Source organism: Eretmochelys imbricata, chromosome 4 (genome assembly GCF_965152235.1).
Source record: "Eretmochelys imbricata isolate rEreImb1 chromosome 4, rEreImb1.hap1, whole genome shotgun sequence".
Lineage (NCBI taxonomy): Eukaryota > Metazoa > Chordata > Testudines > Cheloniidae > Eretmochelys > Eretmochelys imbricata.
In genome coordinates, this window is record NC_135575.1 from 145,869,438 (window position 1) to 145,887,337 (window position 17,900).

Genomic DNA, 17,900 nt, shown 5'->3' on the forward strand with positions numbered 1-17,900 from the left:
TCCAGGTGGGGCCTCCCAGAACATGGGCAGTCACTCAGGTGAGCTGGGTCCCAGCTCAGCCCTGGTGCGGGAGTGCCCCCTGCAGGATGCTGGTGAGACTGCAGCAGCTGCCAGCCCATGGCTCTAGTGGGCCCAGTCCAGCCGCAGCCCTGCCCGGGGGACGAGCCGCACCGCGAGGTCACTCCAGGCCTGTCTAGGCCCAACTGCCCCTACTGCGGCCATGCAGCTGCCATCCGCTGCCAAGGCCCGATCCCTGTGGCAGGGGTGCCCAGCATCCCATGCCACACTCTCCCCCACAGCCTGGGCCTGGCCTCTCCAGATGGGCTCATCACAACCTCTCCCAGGGCCGGTCCCACAGCACAGCTGGTGGCCCCCGTGGCCTGGCAGAGTGGGGGCAGAACCTGCCCAGGCATTGACCCCTGTGCCCCAGCAGCGGATCAGTGGGTGCTGGAGGCAATGCCCAGAGCAGAGCTGTGTAAGAAACTCTCCCACCCCGCTCCCAGCCCCGTAGGTAGCCCCTGACTCTGCCCCCCGTCTCCCAGCAGATGTGGGAGGAGGCGATTCACATCTGCAAGGAGCTGGCCGAGCAGTACGAGAGTGAGGTCTTTGAGTATGAAATGCTGAGTGACATCCTGGTGAGTCCCTAGGGGGTGCTGCGCCTCGGAACTGAGTGTGCAAGGTGGGCTGCAGGCAGGGACGCTGTCAGCTCGCAGGGACTGGGAGCCCAGGGCTGGGCTAGCAGGGGCTGCAGGTCGGGAGTGAGGGGCACCGACAGAGCTTGGGGGAGCCCATGGCTGGGCTAGCAGGGGGCTGCCGGCTGGGATTGAGGGGCAGCAGCAGGACTGGGATAGGAGGGGACAGTTCTGGGGAGTTGGCAGAGCCGGTCTCCAATCTGGCTCCTCTTGGGTAGTGGCTTTGGGGTGAAACACAGTCTAAGGGGGGTCGGGCCCCATCCTGTGTCTTGTAGCAGCGGGAGGCAAAGTTCTATGAGAACATCTTGAAGGTGCTGCGGCCCAGCCCAGACTACTTCGCCGTGGGCTACTATGGGCAGGGCTTCCCCACGTTCCTGCGGGTAAGAGACCCCCTGCCTCTCCTGGGGCCCATCACAGCCAACCACCCAGCCAGGCCAGCATCCCACCCTCTGCCAGCCCACAGCTGAGCACTGGCATGTGCTCCTGGGCCCCAGATGCCAGGTCGGTGTCGGCCCCTTTGACAGCCTTGGGCGAGGGCCCCCTGCTGATGGCCAAGCCCCAGACCCCGCCCTGCTCCTCTCCCCCTGCTGCCCCAGGGATCCTCCTCTGGAAAGTCCCCCACAGCCTGAGACCCCGCGGCCTGGGGACCCTGCCACGACTTCCCTGAGAGAGACTCCAATAGGGTCTGACAGCGGGAAGGGCTGGGATAGTGGGGGAGGGGCCAAGGGGCAGTGGCAGAGCAGGGTGTGGGGAGGAGGGTGAGGTAGTGGGGGAGGAGCCAGGCCGGGCCCCCGACTCCCTGCCAGCACCAGCTGATTCCTCCCCCACCTGCAATGGGCCAGGCTGGCCCCCCATCCCCCACCAGCACCAGCTGGTACCCCCCACCCACGCTAGGCCAGGCCATTTCAGCAGGGCTGAGCCAGGCAGGCACGGCCCTTATAGGACAGGAGGACAGGGACACTGACCTTTCCCCCCACCCCCCAGAACAAGGTTTTCATTTACCGAGGCAAGGAGTATGAGCGCCGGGAGGACTTTGAGATGCGGCTGTTGACCCCCTTCCCCTACGCTGAGAAGCTGCAGACCACGTCACCGCCGGAGCAGGATGTCACCGACTCGCCTGGCCAGTGTATCCTCCCTGTATCTAGGGAGGGGACGGGGCTGTCCCGGTTCTGCGGCCAAGGCCTAGCTGTCTGGTGTCCCGGTGCAACGCACCCACCTCCTGGGTGTGGGATTCTGTCCCGTCTAGTGGCCCCAAAACCACTTAGAGAGAGAAAACCTGTGGCTGCTAGAGCCTTAGCCAAGAGCCAGGTGGCTCTTAGCTCATGGGATAGAAGCTCATGCACTAAGCTCCAGAGGTCCCTGGTTCGATCCCGCCTGCCAACGACCGGGGTCTGTTGGTGTTACACGGGCACTGGAGTCTGGCAGAGTGTGTCCCCCGCCCCAAGCGCACCCCACGTAGGCCCTCCCCTCCCGCGAGCGCACCCCGCGTAGGCCAGAGTGTGCCCCACCGTGGGGCTTCCATTGTGCAGGAGTCCCAGCATGGGTCTTGCTGGGTGTGTCGGGCGCAGGGGTCCTGTGGGCCTCCCCAGCAGGGCTCAGCCTGGGACAGATCCGTGCTCTGGCTGCTCCTTCACTCGGCCAAGATATCCAGTGCTTCACCGTGCAGCCCGTGGAGGAGGCCAGGGACCGATTCAGGGGCAGGAATGTCCCCGAGCAGATCGTCAAGTGAGTGCCCAGGGCCCAGAACCCCCAAGGAGGGCATGCCAGTGCCCCCCCAGTACAGCCTTGGTGCCAGGAAGGATGCTTGGGGGCTTGAGTCCCCAGGCATGGGGAGGTGGTTCCCCAGGAGGGGCGTGGGAGGGGTTTTCCCCGGGCATGGGGGGCAATTCCCCAGGGGGCCAGGATGGGTGCTGGGGGTGGTGAGGAAGTTGATGCAGGTCCTGGGACAGGGTGCGCTACATGCAGGGAGTGCCCCCGCCCCTCCCCATGCTGACCCCGCCTTCCCCCTGCAGTTTCTATAAAGCCAACAACATCCAGCAGTTCAGCTACTCGCGGCCCTTCAGAAAAGGCCCAAAGGACCCTGACAACGAGTTTGCGGTGAGCCCATTCCTGGGGGAGCCCCATGCTTAGGGGGCATTGGTGGGGTGCCAGTGTGCCAGGGTGGGAGTGAGCAATGAGGGAATATGGGGGGCTGGGGCAGTATCAGTGGGAGCCCTGTGCTCTGGGGGGGGGCGAGGGAGCATAGGGGGGATGGGCCCTGTACTCTGGGGGGGGCAAGGGAGTATTGAGGGGAGGGGCCCTGTGCTCTGGGGGGCAGGGGAGCGGTGGGGGCCCTGTGCTCTGGGAAGGTGAGAGAGCGTCGAGGGGAGTCCTGTGCTCTGCGGGGTCCAGGGGAGTGTTGAGGGGAGCCCTGTGCTCTGGGGGGATGGGGGGGTTCCCAGGTGGGAGGAGCTGTTCAGCTTCCCTCAGCCCAGGCCCATGTGATGACTGAGCTCTGACACCCCCTCCACCCCCCCCAGACCATGTGGATTGAGAGAACGACCTTCGTGACAGCCTATCCGCTGCCTGGCATCCTGCGCTGGTTTATGGTCACAGCGACCACCAGGGTGAGGCCCTTGCACGGGAGGAGCTGAGGGAGGAGGGAAGCGGGGGTGTGCCGAGCCAAGCCCCGGGCAGGGGGTGCCCTCCTCTGATGTTTAGTCCCCCCACCCCGGCCTTCATTCTCTGCTGGGGTCTCTGCTCAGCTCCGGGCTGAGAGGCAGGAGACCTGGGAGTCACTGGAGCTGGCATTGTCTCTCTGACCCCCTGGTGCTCTGGCTCAGTTTCAGCCAGTTCCTTACTCTTGGTCTGTCCTGAGAGCAAACATAACCCCCCACCCCACGCTGGGGAGCCATACAAGGTCTGAGGGAAACTGAGGCCCACATTCCCTCTTTATCACACCTGGTTAAAGCTGGATTCAGTGTTCTCTGGCCAGTCCCGTCTGGCTGCCTGGTGAACTCTAGCGCTAGTGCGGGGAGAGGTGGCCCCTGCCCTGCTTGCGTAGGGCCTAGGGGAAGAAAGCCTGGCTTGCCCAGAAGTCCCCAGACATAGGGTGTGGATGCAGCAGAGCCAGGACTTGGCCTCCCCATCCCTCCTCTCACTGAGTCTGGAGACGCCCTGCGTGTTGGGAGTGTCAACTGGTGACGTGACCCTCGGAGCAGCTTGGACACAGGCAGGCGAGGTTTGCAGTAGGGTCCCTGTGGGGGATCACAGCCTGCCCAGCGTGACCTGTTCTCAGGCGGGATTGTGGCAAGCCGGGGGGCCCCCCAGACCTCTGCAGCCACTAAACATCCCCCCTCCCCTGGCCCAGACCATCATCAGCCCCCTGGAAAATGCCATTGAGACCATGAAGAAAACCAATGAGAAAATCCTGACCGAAATCAACCGGCACCACAGCGAGCCCAGCCTGCCGGTCAACCCGCTCTCCATGCTGCTCAACGGCATCGTGGACCCGGCCGTCATGGGTGGCTTCGCCAAGTATGAGACGGTGAGAGCTGGGGGGCTCGGGGGGGGAAGCAGAGAGCAGTCCTGCTGCTCTGCAGGGCTGACCCCAAACAAGGAGGCCTCACCACCTGCCTCCACTGAGCTGGTGTCATGCAATGAGCACTGTAAAACATCACAGAGGAGTTATCGTCTATGGGGAGCCCAGGGCTGGGGCAGCAGAGGCTGCAGGTTGGGAGTGAGAAGCATCAGCAGGTGAGACAGGGCTGGGGCGGCAGGTGGGGATTTGTGTAGGGCCTAGGGGAAGAAAGCCTGAGCCCCCTCCTGAACGCATAATCCCTCATTTCTGGCTCCACCCCAGAGCACGCACCCCCAGCCGAAGTCCTCACTGCCTCCCACACTCCAACCCCCTGCCCCAGGCTGGAGCCCTCTCCTGTGCTCCAAACCCCTCAGACCCACCCCACAGTCCAGAGCCTGCACCCCCTCCCACACCCCAATCCCTGCCCCAGCCAGGTGAAAGTGAGTGAGGGTGAGAGAGAGCAAGCGATGGAGGGAGGGGGGATGGAGTGGTTGGGGCAGAGCAAGGGTGTTCAGTTTTGTGCAATTAGAAAGTTTGCAACTCTAAGCAGAGGAGGGAGCCCATGGCTCACATAGCTGGGGCCTGCAAGTCAGGAGTGAGGGGCATCGGCAGAGCTGGTGGGAAGCCCATTGCTGGGGTAGCAGGGGCTGCGGGTTGGGAGTGAGGGGCACCAGCAGAGCTGGGGGGCAGGGAGCAGAGGAGGGAGCCCACGGCTCACAGAATCATAGAATATCAGGGTTGGAAGGGACCTCAGGAGGTCATCTAGTCCAACCCCCTGCTCAAAGCAGGACCAATCCCCAACTAAATCATCCCAGCCAGGGCTTTGTCAAGCCTGACCTTAAAAAGGATGGTGTGACGAAGTGGGGCTGTTCTTAATGGTTCCTCTGAATAGTGTGGGGGTGCCTCAGTGTCCCCTAGGCAGTTCTTAAGAATCTAGGGGGTGGGATAAGGGTGTATGATCATTGCAGAGCCCTAGAGGGCAGGTGTGTGCAGGGGTCTGGACACAGAGAATGGCCGACACCCTGTTTCCTGGCAACTGATGGCCTGGGCCCATCCCCCCTGCAAGGTGAGAGCTAAAGGGTTGGAGAACAAAGGAATCAGGTGACCTCCTGGCCCGGGAAAGGAACAAAGCCCAGAGGAGGAGGGGCTGGAGGGAGTTTCAGTTTGGGGCTGGCTGGGACATTGAGTGAAGGGCAGACGTGGTTGTCTGGATCACTGCCCCCCAAAATGGACCCAGCTGAGGGGTCCTGTTCTCTGCACCTACAAGCTCTGTTTTAGACCATGTTCCTGTCATCTAATAAACCTCCGTTTTACTGGCCGGCTGAGAGTCCCGTCTGACTGCGGAGTTGGGGGGCAGGACCCTCTGGCTTCCCCAGGAGCCCCGCCTGAGCGGACTCGCTGGGGGAAGCGCACAGAGGGGCAGAGGAGGCTGAAATGCTCTGAGGTCAGACCCAGGAAGGTGGAAGCTGTGTGAGCTGTGTGTCCTGAAGACAGGCTGCTCAGAGAAAGGAGACTTCCCCCGAGTCCTGGCTGGCTTCGTAGGGAGCAGTTCCAGAGCATCCCCCAGGGACTCCGTGACAGATGGTAACCCATTCCAGTGCTTCACCATCCTCCTAGTGAAATAGTTTTTCCTAATGTCCAACTCTTTCTGGGTCTCCCTTACATCTGGCCCATCAGGCGGATTCCTACACAATACCCTTTCAGGCAAACTTATAGACATCCTAGATAAAAGGTCAGAAGCAGTCACACACAAGTTCAGGAATCTTTTCCTTCTTGCGACAGGTTTCCACACCCTCAGTAGGTAACATAATCAAATCACCTTCCTGCTCTCCTTGTGCCCTGGCTAGGATCTCACCCTGATTAGACAGAGTTGCTCCACCCTTTCCAACAACACACTAGCAACAGGCAAAATACAAGCACCAGAATTGTCTGGGCTCTGGGATTTTACATAGACACTAACTGGATGCGATCTAGTTACAGCGCCATTCTCCCAAGCAGACACAAACTTAGGGCCCTTCCCTTCCTGGGCTTTAGCTGAATCCAGAATCAGCTCTGAGACAACTGCACGACCCTCAACCATCACAGGCTGAAAGGCCCCTTCTGTCTGCTCCACAGACAGAGAAGAGCCAGAGACACATTCTCCTTTCCCAGACACACAGCTTGGGATCTCATTCCCCTGGTCCCAGCACACAAGGCTGGTCACAGACAACTGCTTGGAGATCAGGGTAGCTCCCTCCATAGGCAAGTCAATACCTGTGACAGACACAGGCACCTTTCCTTCACTGTCCCAATTCTCCACCCAGCTAACAGGCAAGGTCCAGGGACACTCATCTTCCACTCTCCTCGCCTTCCCACCCTGCTGACTAGACACAGCCATCAGCTCACAAGGCTGCTTAGGCTCATCCAAACTTTCCTTACCAAGCACCTTGCCACTCCCCACAGATCCCCTGCCCTGCCTGTATCTCCCCCCACTCAACTGGGGTCTCAGCTCCCCCTGTGCTCAGCGCTGCCCTTGCTGTCCCAGTGGGGGTAGGCAGCGAGCTCGCTGCTTTCCTCACTGCATCAGAGCCAGCGTGAGCCCCCTCTCCAGCGACTGGTTCCCTGGATTCAAATTCAAACCCTGGGCAGTTACAGGAGCAAGGCCTGGATCCTGTCCCAAAGAGACACAGTCACCCCACAACAGGGTTTCGCAGCTTGGGTCCTCGAGCACCCCAACGGCCAGCCAGCCCCACCCCTCCTGGGTCTGCACAGGGATCTGGGCCATAGGCAGGGCGAGGGGCTTCGTCCCTGGGACCCTCACCCAGCTCACCCAGCCCCTCAGCATCTGAGGCTGCACCACCCAGGGCCTGACAACAGTTCTCTCTGTCCCAGTGTCTCACCACCCCAGGAATGTCTCCCCATTGACCAAAAAGAAAAGGAGTACTTGTGGCACCTTAGAGACTAACCAATTTATTTGAGCATGAGCTTTCGTGAGCTACAGCTCACTTCGTCGGATGCATACCGTGGAAACTGCAGCAGACATTATATACGCACAGAGACCATGAAACAATACCTCCTCCCACCCCACTGTCCTGCTGGTAATAGCTTATCTAAAGTGATCATCAAGTTGGGCCAGAGGATTTGTGCTGGAAATGGCCCAACTTGATGATCACTTTAGATAAGCTATTACCAGCAGGACAGTGGGGTGGGAGGAGGTATTGTTTCATGGTCTCTGTGCGTATATAATGTCTGCTGCAGTTTCCACGGTATGCATCCGACGAAGTGAGCTGTAGCTCACGAAAGCTCATGCTCAAATAAATTGGTTAGTCTCTAAGGTGCCACAAGTACTCCTTTTCTTTTTGCGACTACAGACTAACACGGCTGTTACTCTGAAACCTCCCCATTGACCATCACCTTCCACTCCCACTGGAGGTCCGAGGGGTCTGAGCCCAGGAGACTCCACACAGACATAGAGGTTGGGGTCAGGAGTGGGAGCCTGTCCACCTCCCCACCCACCTGGCTGACGGAGTCTATGGCCTTGGGACCCAGCAAGGGAGCTAGACACCGGGGCTTTTCCGCAGGGTCCCCCTGGTTCAAATCTCCAGCCTGCTCAAAGGCAGTGAGGTGGCATCCACATCCCACCCGCCCCCCCTTAACCAGGGGCAGCAATTTAATCTCGAGGTTCCCTGCGGAACTGGCCGCCCAGGGTCTGTCCCCACTCACCCCAGGTCCCAGGGGGTCCCCTAGGCCTCTCCGCTCCACCACCGCCAGTTCATGCTGCTGCTGCTTCTGCAGCTCTTTCTCGGGCTCTCACCATCTCTCACAGTCCTCTTGCTCTCTCGGACTCAGCTCCAATCCCGTCCGCCTCCAATACCCCAATCATAGAATCATAGAATCATAGAATATCAGGGTTGGAAGGGACCCCTGAAGGTCATCTAGTCCAACCCCCTGCTCGAAGCAGGACCAATTCCCAGTTAAATCATCCCAGCCAGGGCTTTGTCAAGCCTGACCTTAAAAACCTCTAAGGAAGGAGATTCTACCACCTCCCTAGGTAATGCATTCCAGTGTTTCACCACCCTCTTAGTGAAAAAGTTTTTCCTAATATCCAATTTAAACCTACCCCACTGCAACTTAAGACCATTACTCCTCGTTCTGTCATCTGCTACCATTGAGAACAGTCTAGAGCCATCCTCTTTGGAACCCCCTTTCAGGTAGTTGAAAGCAGCTATCAAATCCCCCCTCATTCTTCTCTTCTGCAGGCTAAACAATCCCAGCTCCCTCAGCCTCTCCTCATAAGTCATGTGTTCTAGACCCCTAATCATTTTTGTTGCCCTTCGCTGGACTCTCTCCAATTTATCCACATCCTTCTTGTAGTGTGGGGCCCAAAACTGGACACAGTACTCCAGATGAGGCCTCACCAATGTCGAATAGAGGGGAACGATCACGTCCCTCGATCTGCTCGCTATGCCCCTACTTATACATCCCAAAATGCCATTGGCCTTCTTGGCAACAAGGGCACACTGCTGACTCATATCCAGCTTCTCGTCCACTGTCACCCCTAGGTCCTTTTCCGCAGAACTGCTGCCTAGCCATTCGGTCCCTAGTCTGTAGCGGTGCATTGGATTCTTCCATACTAAGTGCTCAGTAATCTCATCATAAAAGGCGATTAGATTAGTCAGGCATGACCTTCCCTTGGTGAATCCATGCTGGCTATTCCTGATCACTTTCCTCTCATGCAAGTGCATCAGGATTGATTCTCTGAGGACCTGCTCCATGATTTTTCCAGGGACTGAGGTGAGGCTGACTGGCCTGTAGTTCCCAGGATCCTCCTTCTTCCCTTTTTTTTCTCCCAATGGAGAACCCAATCGTGAAGACCCCCGTCTGGTCGGGGACAGGTGTCTTGGCGATGCCTGGCTACCACTCCAGCTGCTCCCAGATCCTGCTATAGCCCCATTTGGGGTCAGGAATCTGTTCCTTAGAGCGGTCATCCTCCTCCAGCTGCACGATGAACTGTGCTTTGGTGAACTTTCCAATGCGCAACCCTCTCTTTCTGCACAGGGTTACAATGTCCTTCTTCAGGAGACGGTGACAGGCCATCACTCCGCTCTTCCCCAGTTCTTGTGGACTCACAGGCCTGAATGCTCTCAGCTCCCCACAGTTTCCAGGGAGAACCCCTAGTGTGCCAGCCCTTCTCAAGGTCACCACCTCTTTGCCAGGGTCGAGCGGCAGACTCCTCCGCCCCTGGGACTGCTCGCTGCAATCCCCCGGGGGACCCCTGTTACTGCACAGTCCTTCTCGCTGGTCACACACTCCCAGGGGTTAACCGCCCCCCCGAAACCACTCCTCTCTGAGCCTTCAGCACGCCTGGTCCTCATCAATCCCCCTTCGTTTTACTGCTCCCCAGTCACTTACTGCAGGAAGCGCCATCCATGGGGTGCAGTACATCCCACCTCTACCACCAGTTGTCACGGAGTCCCCAGGCGATGCTCTGGAACTGCTCCCTACGAAGCCAGTCAGGACTCTAGGGAAGTCTCCTTTCTCTGAGCAGCCTGTCTGCAGGACACACAGCTCATATGGCTCCACCTTCCTGGGTCTGACCTCGGAGCATTCAGCATCCTTTGCCCCTCCATGCGCTTCCCACAGCGAGTCCGCCCAGGTGGAGTCCTGGGGAAGCCAGAGGGTCCTGCCCCCCAACTCCGCAGTCAGACGGGACTCTCAGCCAGCCAGTAACACAGAGGTTTATTAGACGACAGGAACATGGTCTAAAACAGAGCTTGTAGGTGCAGAGAACAGGACCCCTCAGCTTTGCCCATTTTGGGGGCAGTGAGCCAGACAACCACGTCTGCCCTTCACTCCATATCCCCAGTCAGCCCCAAACTGAAACTCCCTCCAGCCCCTCCTCCTCTGGGCTTTGTTCCTTTCCCGGGCCAGGAGGTCACCTGATTCCTTTGTTCTCCAACCCTTTAGCTCTCACCTTGCAAGGGGGAAGGGCCCAGGCCATTAGTTGCCAGGAAACAGGGTGTTGGCCATTCCCTGTGTCCAGACTCCTGCACACACCTGCCCTCTAGGGCTCTGCAACGATCATACACCCTTATCCCACCCTCTAGATACTTAAGAACTGCCTAGGGGAAACTGAGGCACCCCCACACTATTCAGAGGAAACATTAAGAACAGTCCCGCTTCGTCACACCAACCTAGACCTCCCCCACTGCAACTTGAGACCATTACTCCTTGTTCTGTCATCTGCCACCACTGAGAACAGCCGAGCTTCATACTCTTTGGAACCCCCTTCAAGTAGTTGAAGGCTGCTATTAAATCCCCCCTCACTTTTCTCATCTGCAGACTAAATAATCCCAGTTCCCTCATCCTCTCCTCGTAAGTCATACCCCAGCCCCCAGTCATTTTCGTTGCCCTCCGCTGGACTCTCTCCAATTTGTCCAGATCCTTTCTGTAGTGGGGGGGCCCAAAACTGGACACAGTACTGCAGATGTGGCCTTGTCAGTGCTGAATAGAGGAGAATAATCACGTCCCTTGATCTGCTGGCGATGCTCCGACTAATGCAGCCCAATGTGCCATTGGCCTTCTTGGCAACAAGGGCACACTGTTGACTCATATCCAGCTTCTCGTCCACTGTCACCCCTAGGTCCTTTTCCGCAGAACTGCTGCCGAGCCATTCGGTTCCTAGTCTGTAGCAGTGCATGGGATTCTTCCGTCCTAAGTGCAGGACCCTGCACTTATCCTTGTTGAACCTCATCAGATTTCTTTTGGCCCAATCCTCCAATTTGTCTAGGTCACTCTGGACCCTATACATACCCTCCAGTGTATCTATCTCTCCCTCAAGCTTAGTGGCCTCTGCAAACTTGCTGAGGGTGCAATTGATCCCATCAGCCAGATCATTAATGAAGATGTTGAACAAAACCAGCCCCAGGACCGACCCTTGGGGTACTCCGCTTGATACCGGCTGCCAACTAGACATCGAGCTGTTGATCACTACCCCTTGAGCCCAACGATCTATCTAGCTTTCGATCCACCTTGTAGTCCATTCATTCAGTCTATACTTTTTATGGATAGATGGGGACTGTGGGTCGGGAGTGAGGGCACCAGCAGAGCTTGGTGGTTAGCGCTGGAGTAGCAGGGGCTGCAGGTTGGGAGTGAGGGGCACCGGCAGAGAGCAGAAGAGGGAGCCGAGGGCTCACACAGCCAGAGGTGTGGGTCGGGAGTGAAATGTTGTGTCTGTTCCATGCTCAGCTCCACCCTGCCGGGGGCTGAGGCCACGTGCTGAGCCAGGCCGGGGTAGGAGCTGAGGCGGGTTTGCTGTTGCAGGCATTTTTCCAGGAGGCCTACCTGACTGAGCACCCTGAGGACCGGTCCAGTATTGAGAAGCTGCAGGATCTGATCGCCTGGCAGGTAGCTCCCCTCGTGGTGCAGGGCTCCCAGCGTCCCAGGGCTTCCTGCGGGTGTTTCTGTCCCAGCCTCCTGCAGCCAGGAGCCCCCTCAGCAGCTGCTCCAGGGAGAACATTGGAGCATCCTTAGAGTTCCCCAGATGGGGGATCTTCTCCTGAGCCCTTTGCTCTGGGCATGCTGCTGCCCATTCTGGCACCGGGCACTGACGCCCTCAGCTGCCCTGCTCCCATTGCCTCCCAGTCCTCCATCTAAGGACCCTTCTCCCTGTAGTGCAGAAGTGGGCAAACTACGGCCTGTGGGCCACATTTGGCTCACGGGACCGTCCTGCCCGGCCCCTGAGCTCCCAGCCAGGGAGGCTACCCCCTGCCCCTCCCCCACTGTCTCTCCTCCCCTGCAGCCTCAGCACGCTGGGCCGCCAGCACTCTGGCCTGACGCTTCTGCCGGGCAGCGTGGCTGCCAGCTCTTGCTGCTCTGAGTAGCATGGGGGGGTGGGTGGGAAATAAGGGTCAGAGGGTCCCAGGGGGGCAGTCAGGGGGCGAGGGGGGTTGGATGGGGCAGAGCTTCGGGGGGGGGGGTGGTCAGGGGATGGGGAACGGGGGTTGGGTAGGCGTGGGAGTCCCGGGGAGCCTGTCTGGGGGCAGGGGTGTGGATCGGGGTTGGGGCAGTCAGGGGACAGGGAGCAGTGAGGTTGGATAGGGGGTGGGGTCCCGGGGATGGTTAGGGGACAAGGAGCAGGGGGGGTTGGATGGGTCGGGGGTTCTGAGGGGGGCAGTCAGGGGGCGGGAAGTGGGAGAGGGCCGGATAGGGGCTGGGCCAGCCTGTTTGGGGGGGCACAGCCTTCCCTACCCAGCCCTCCATACTGTTTTGCACCCTCGATGTGGCCCTCGGGCCAAAAGTTCGTGCCCCCCCCAAGCGCTGTCACGGCTGGGTGTATGAGCCAAGGCCCATGACGTCCTGCGGGTGCTGGCACTGGGCCTGTGTCCCGGCAGATTCCGCTCTTGGCAGAGGGGATCCGGATCCACGGCAGGAAGGTGACTGAGGACCTCAGGCCCTTCCACGAGCGCATGGAGCAGTGCTTCATGCAGCTGCGAGCCAAGGTGGAGAGCCAGTATGGCCTGCGGGAGCTGGTGAGTGCTGGGTGGGCATGGGGGTGGGCGAGAGCGGGGGGCAGGCGGGGGGCGGGGTCAGCGGGGCTGCCAGGCGGCCGGGGGGCGGGGTCAGCGGGGCTGCCCATTAGGGTGGGGGTGCTAAGGAGGTGGACGTTGCTGAGAAGCCGAATGGTTTCTCTGTGTCCCAGGGGAGGGGGACAGGGGCCTGCCAGGGAATGGGGTGGTGCTGGCACCCCAGGGCTGGAGCAGGGCTGAGGAGCTAAAGGCGAACATAAAAGGCCCGTCCAGGAGCTGGGAGCAGTTTCATGCAGCAGCTGAGCTGCCAGCAAAGCCCCTCCCCACACCCAAATCAGCCAGGTTGTGACTTGCTGTTAACTGGCGCTGGGTGGGCTGGGTGCCCGCAAGCCCATGAGCCGGAGTCCTGCACCAGGGAAGGTGCCAGCAGCCAAACAATAAAACTCCTGGATCTCACTCCAAGAGGGGCTCGGCAGCCGCAGAACAAGATCTTTCGGCATCTCTGTACCTGGCCGTCTCCCAGCAAGTGCCCTTTGAATGCCCTTGGCAAAGCCTCTCACAGGAGGCTGGTTAGGGCCCAGTCGCTATGGGGTGAGGGCAAGCTCTGCCCTGGAGCAGAAGGCTCAGAACAGAGCAGGGATTGATGGTCCGTTTCCATCAGAGCTGAAGGGTCACAGCAGGGCCCCAGGGGGCAGACTGGGGTTTCAGATATTTACTAACAAGCTGGAAAAGGGACGTGTGAATCTGCAGATGGCACAAAGGTATTGAGAGGAGCTGAGCCCAGAGGAGCCCGTGAGGAATTTGAGGGACTGACCCCGGGAAGCACACTGGCAGGCCCAATTTAACAGTATCCACTCAGCAAACGGACCCAGCGTCGCTGGGCAGCTCAGTGTGACCTCAACACAATGGGCAGCTTATGCCAGAAAAGCAAACGAGTTGCCGAGCTGCTGGACAGGCAGGGGAATAATGCAGAGAACAGTCCAATGTTGCCCTATAGACAGGGGGCATGGTCCCTGGCCCCCGGCTCCCGCAGGACAGCACAGAGCAGGGCTCACAGATGGCCGACGAGGGCAGTCGGACCCTGGAGAAGGTCTCCTCTGAGGGACTGCCCAGGCTGCGGGGTTGTTCCCTTTGAGAGCAGACAGATGCGTGCGGGTGGCTGAGGCTAGGGATGGAGAAGGGGCAGCAGAGCCCCGTGTTCCCTGTCTCCCAGCGCATGGATGTGGGAGGCAGTCCGTGGAACTCAGCAGGAAAATTGGAAAAAGTAACCAGTGTTTCATAGCCTGTGGAATTCATGGCCACAAGCTGTTGCTGAAGCCCAGAGCTCAGCAGGGTCCAGCGTGGGACCAGCCCCTTTGAACAAGACCATCCACAGCTGGCACAGTAAATACTGAGTAACCCGAGTGTGGCAGGGCTAGAACCACGGGCATGAGCCCAGCCTCTGGCTGGGGGGTGGGGAGGGGCAGGTTAACCTGCTCTCCCTGTAGCAGGGCTGCTGCTGGCCAGTCTCCAGGACGGGCCTCTGGGCCAGTCCAGTCTGACGCCTTCTCATGCTCCTCGGGCAGCCGGCGGCAGGGTGGGGTGGTGATTGCTCTTTGCCTGCGGCTCCTAGTGACCTGTCTGTGCCGCCCACCTGGGGCCAGGGTCCCTGGGGCTCCCTTCTTCCTCTGCTCCTCGCACAGGACCATTCACATAGAATCGTAGTTGGAAGGGACCTCAGGAGGTCATCAAGTCCAACCCCCTGCTCAAAGCAGGACCGATCCCCAATTTTTGCCCCAGATCCCTAAATGGCCCCCTCAAGGATTGAACTCACAACCCTGGGTTTAGCACCTGCCTCTGGGCAAGCGGCCCCGTCTCACTCCCTGCGCCCCTGCTCAGCCTCCCCGGCCACAGGCCTGTGTCAGCGCTGAGCCAGCCCCAGCCCCCCCGGGCTCTCTCTGTGGCCCCAGCGCTCCAGTGCCCATGCTGCCTGGGGGGGGGGGGGGGGGCGGAGCTGCCCCATGGGGGAGAGGGCTACAGGCCTGGCTGGAGCTGGGGAGAGAAGCTCAGCCCTGGCCCCCCGGCTCCCTGTGCTCGCAGCCCTTCCTGGAGGAGAGGCGCGGAGGCCGCCCCCACTCCAAGGTGTGGGGCCCGGAGACAGAACAGCCCAGCCGCCAGCATCGAGACAGGTGAGTCCTGGAGCCAGGGAGCAGCCCTGCTCTGCCCTCCGTCTACAGCCACTGGCTGCCCCCCTGCCTCCCTGCCCCCCCCCCCCCGGGACTGCCCTCCCTGCCCCCCTCAGCCACTGCCCTCCCCCACAGCCCGACCCTGCCTCGCTGCCCATCCCCCCCCAGCCACCGCCCTCCCTTCCCCTTCCCACCCACCCCCCTCCCCAACTCTGCCTGGTCTCCCCCTAGCCACTGCCCTCCTCTCCCCATAGCCCCACGCTGCCTTGCCCCACCCCCACCCAATGCCTTGCTGCCCCTCCCCCAGCCCCACCCTGCCTCGCTGCCCCCTCCTCCCCGTTCCTTCCCTCCCTTCCCCACTCAACCTCCCCTTTCCACTCTACACTGCCACCACCTGTCCCCCCCCCATGGCTGCCCCCCACCCTGCTCTCACAAGGCTCCCCTGGGGTGTCTGCAGCACAGAGCCCCCTCCCTCCAGGAAGTCGGTGCTCTGTGCTCCTGAGCATCCCCCCGAGGCCGAGGAGCGGAAGAGCGAGCGCCGGGAGAATCGGGGCAGCACCTTCTTTGGGTACCGGCGGCAGGAGCAGCGCCAGTCCATCTTGGAGCCCCCAGAGCCCAAGGTAAAGCTGCCCCCAGCATGAGCCATGTCCCCTTTCTGGCACCGCCCCAGCCCGTGCCCCCTGACGGGCCTGCGCCCTCGCACACTGTGAGCTGCGGTGCCCCCGTTGCCCTGGGCAGGGGCCAGAGCACAGCGGGGCTGGGATATGCCTAGGTGAGGCCTGCCTAGGTGAGAGCAGCCTGTGTGGCCTGGCCTGCCACACAGAGCCCTGGAGTCTATTCCCAGCTTAGCTGCTGGGTGAGGCCCAGCCCCTCCGTGCCTCAGTTTCCCCATCTGTGAAGGGGGAACAAGCTAGAGGATTCATGTTATTCCCCTACTCAGCTTGCGCCAGCAACCCCTGTGCCCCAGTGCCGTGTCCTGGCTCCCCCCTGGCTGGCCCCAGCTCGGCCGCTGCTGGCCCTTTAGCTACCTGGGAGCGGGCTGGTGGCTGCTGACCCAGGACCTGGAGCCCAGGGCTGGGGACCTGAGCTGCTGCCCCTTGCTCCCCCAGGAGAAGTGGAGACTCTCCCGGAACATGACTGAGAGCTGTCTGGCTGGAGCCGAGGGAAAACAGCCACCCCCGGAGAGAGATGCCAGCACTGCCCCCCGCAGCGCAACAGGTACAGGCCCTGCAGTGTGGCAGGTGTGGGCCCCCCTTCCCTTCCCCCAGCGTGGCAGGCACAGACAACCAGGGCTGGGATTGAAGGGGGCTGTGGATCAGGGCTGAGAGGCACCAGGGGAGCTTGGGGGGCGGAGTGGGGGGTGTCCGGGCCACGCCCGCTCTGTTGAGCCATAGACAGCAGCTCGGTGATTGTCTGGGTTGGTCCCGGTCCCAGTGGGGCGGATTTGCCCCAGATATACAAATCGGATTCTTGTGGACGCCAGAGTTGCTGGGGCCGCCCCTCCCTGGCAGCCCGAGTGCCACGATTGTCTGGGTGAAGGTCCCTGTTGTCCAGGCTTGAGCAGGGCCTTGTGAAGACGTCTCTGTCCGAGACCGCCATGGCGGAGGCTGCAGACTAACCATGGAGAGTCTCTGGGGGGACCCCTCTGTGTAGCCCCAGCCCGTCGTCAGTGCCCTGGTGAGCCGCTTCCTCCGCTCTGCGACCCTGGTCATCAGCACTGAGGCCTCGTCTGCGCTGCCGGGGCTGGTCACCTCTGTGCACTGAGCCTCCACTCGCCGGGGCCCTGCCTGTGGGACGTCTGTTCAGGGGCACTGGGGCAGCTGTCCCACGAGCGCTCGCTCTGCTGGGGCCCAGGCACCGCTGCGGCTTGTCGGAGCAGTGCCCTGGCTCGGCGCCACGTGGTGCCCGGCGCCGCTGCGGCTTGTGGGAGCAGTGCCCTGGCTCGGCGCCACATGGTGCCCGGCGCCGCTCTGTAGCTGGGGCTCCTGGCACCGCTGAGGCTTGTCAGAGCAGTGCCCTGGCTCGGTGCCACGTGGTGCCCGGCGCCGCTGCGGCTTGTCGGAGCAGTGCCCTGGCTCGGCGCCACGTGGTGCCCGGCGCCGCTCTGTAGCTGGGGCTCCTGGCACCGCTGAGGCTTGTCGGAGCAGTGCCCTGGCTCGGCGCCACGTGGTGCCCGGCGCTGCTGCGGCTTGTCGGAGCAGTGCCCTGGCTCGGCACCACGTGGTGCCCGGCGCCGCTCTGTAGCTGGGGCTCCTGGCAGGGCTGCCCGCTGGGGAACTGCTGGCCTGCAACCTCCCGCCAGCTGCAGCTCCAGCACTGAGGGAGCAGCTGGGGCCCACAAGGACACTGGCCGGTCACTCGCCATACAGGGCCTGGGGATCTTGAGCGTGCCCTGGCCACGTGGAGACCTCGCCCCGCCCTCCCCTGCCCCCCCCTTTAACTCTGTGATTTGGCCAGGGCGAAGGGCCTGAGGGGCTATTTTATGCCTTCAGGCTGGGGGGAAGGGGAGGACAGGCCGGGCATGGGTGCCGCTCCAGTGCCCTGTGCTGCTCTCCTACCTGTGGGGCCAACACGAACCAAGGACAGGAGCCGTGTGGCCAGACAGTCCGAAACCCAGAGGCCGTACGGGGAGCGGCTGGTCCCTGCCCGGCTCGGCTCTCGTGGGGGGCTGCTGACTCCTTCACGGCCCCTACGTGCCCAGCCATGGAGCTGGCACCACAAGGGCACAGGGTAGAGCCACTTTGCTCCAGCTGCGCATGGCCAGGAAGGGCTCAGCCTGTCCCCTCCTCTCTGTGTGCAGGGGCGGCAGGGCCCCCCCGGGGCTTCGCAGGGCAGGTGAAGAGCGCCAGCAAGGCCCCCCCGCTGCCCCGCAAAATCAGCTCCAGCGTGTACGAGACCTTCATGGAGCAGAGCACCGGGCCCAACAGTGGGAAGGTACTGGGCAGGGCCTGGGGTGTAGGATCTCCCCAGAGCCATG

The 17,900-nt window shown here is 61.3% G+C and overlaps 1 protein-coding gene across 1 annotated transcript in view; it reads left to right on the forward strand.

Moving 5' to 3' along the window:
• The window catches only part of LOC144264379 (dedicator of cytokinesis protein 2-like), a 336,931-nt gene that overhangs the window by 317,466 nt on the left and 1,565 nt on the right, over nucleotides 1-17,900 (forward strand). Inside the window, exons 40-52 of the mRNA XM_077816134.1 lie at nucleotides 546-635; nucleotides 968-1,072; nucleotides 1,677-1,818; nucleotides 2,336-2,417; nucleotides 2,705-2,789; nucleotides 3,212-3,298; nucleotides 4,042-4,218; nucleotides 11,554-11,637; nucleotides 12,624-12,761; nucleotides 14,838-14,926; nucleotides 15,381-15,543; nucleotides 16,033-16,141; nucleotides 17,724-17,857. Of these exons, the coding sequence (XP_077672260.1) occupies nucleotides 546-635; nucleotides 968-1,072; nucleotides 1,677-1,818; nucleotides 2,336-2,417; nucleotides 2,705-2,789; nucleotides 3,212-3,298; nucleotides 4,042-4,218; nucleotides 11,554-11,637; nucleotides 12,624-12,761; nucleotides 14,838-14,926; nucleotides 15,381-15,543; nucleotides 16,033-16,141; nucleotides 17,724-17,857 (1,485 nt within the window). The remainder of the gene's footprint in view (nucleotides 1-545; nucleotides 636-967; nucleotides 1,073-1,676; nucleotides 1,819-2,335; nucleotides 2,418-2,704; nucleotides 2,790-3,211; nucleotides 3,299-4,041; nucleotides 4,219-11,553; nucleotides 11,638-12,623; nucleotides 12,762-14,837; nucleotides 14,927-15,380; nucleotides 15,544-16,032; nucleotides 16,142-17,723; nucleotides 17,858-17,900) is intronic.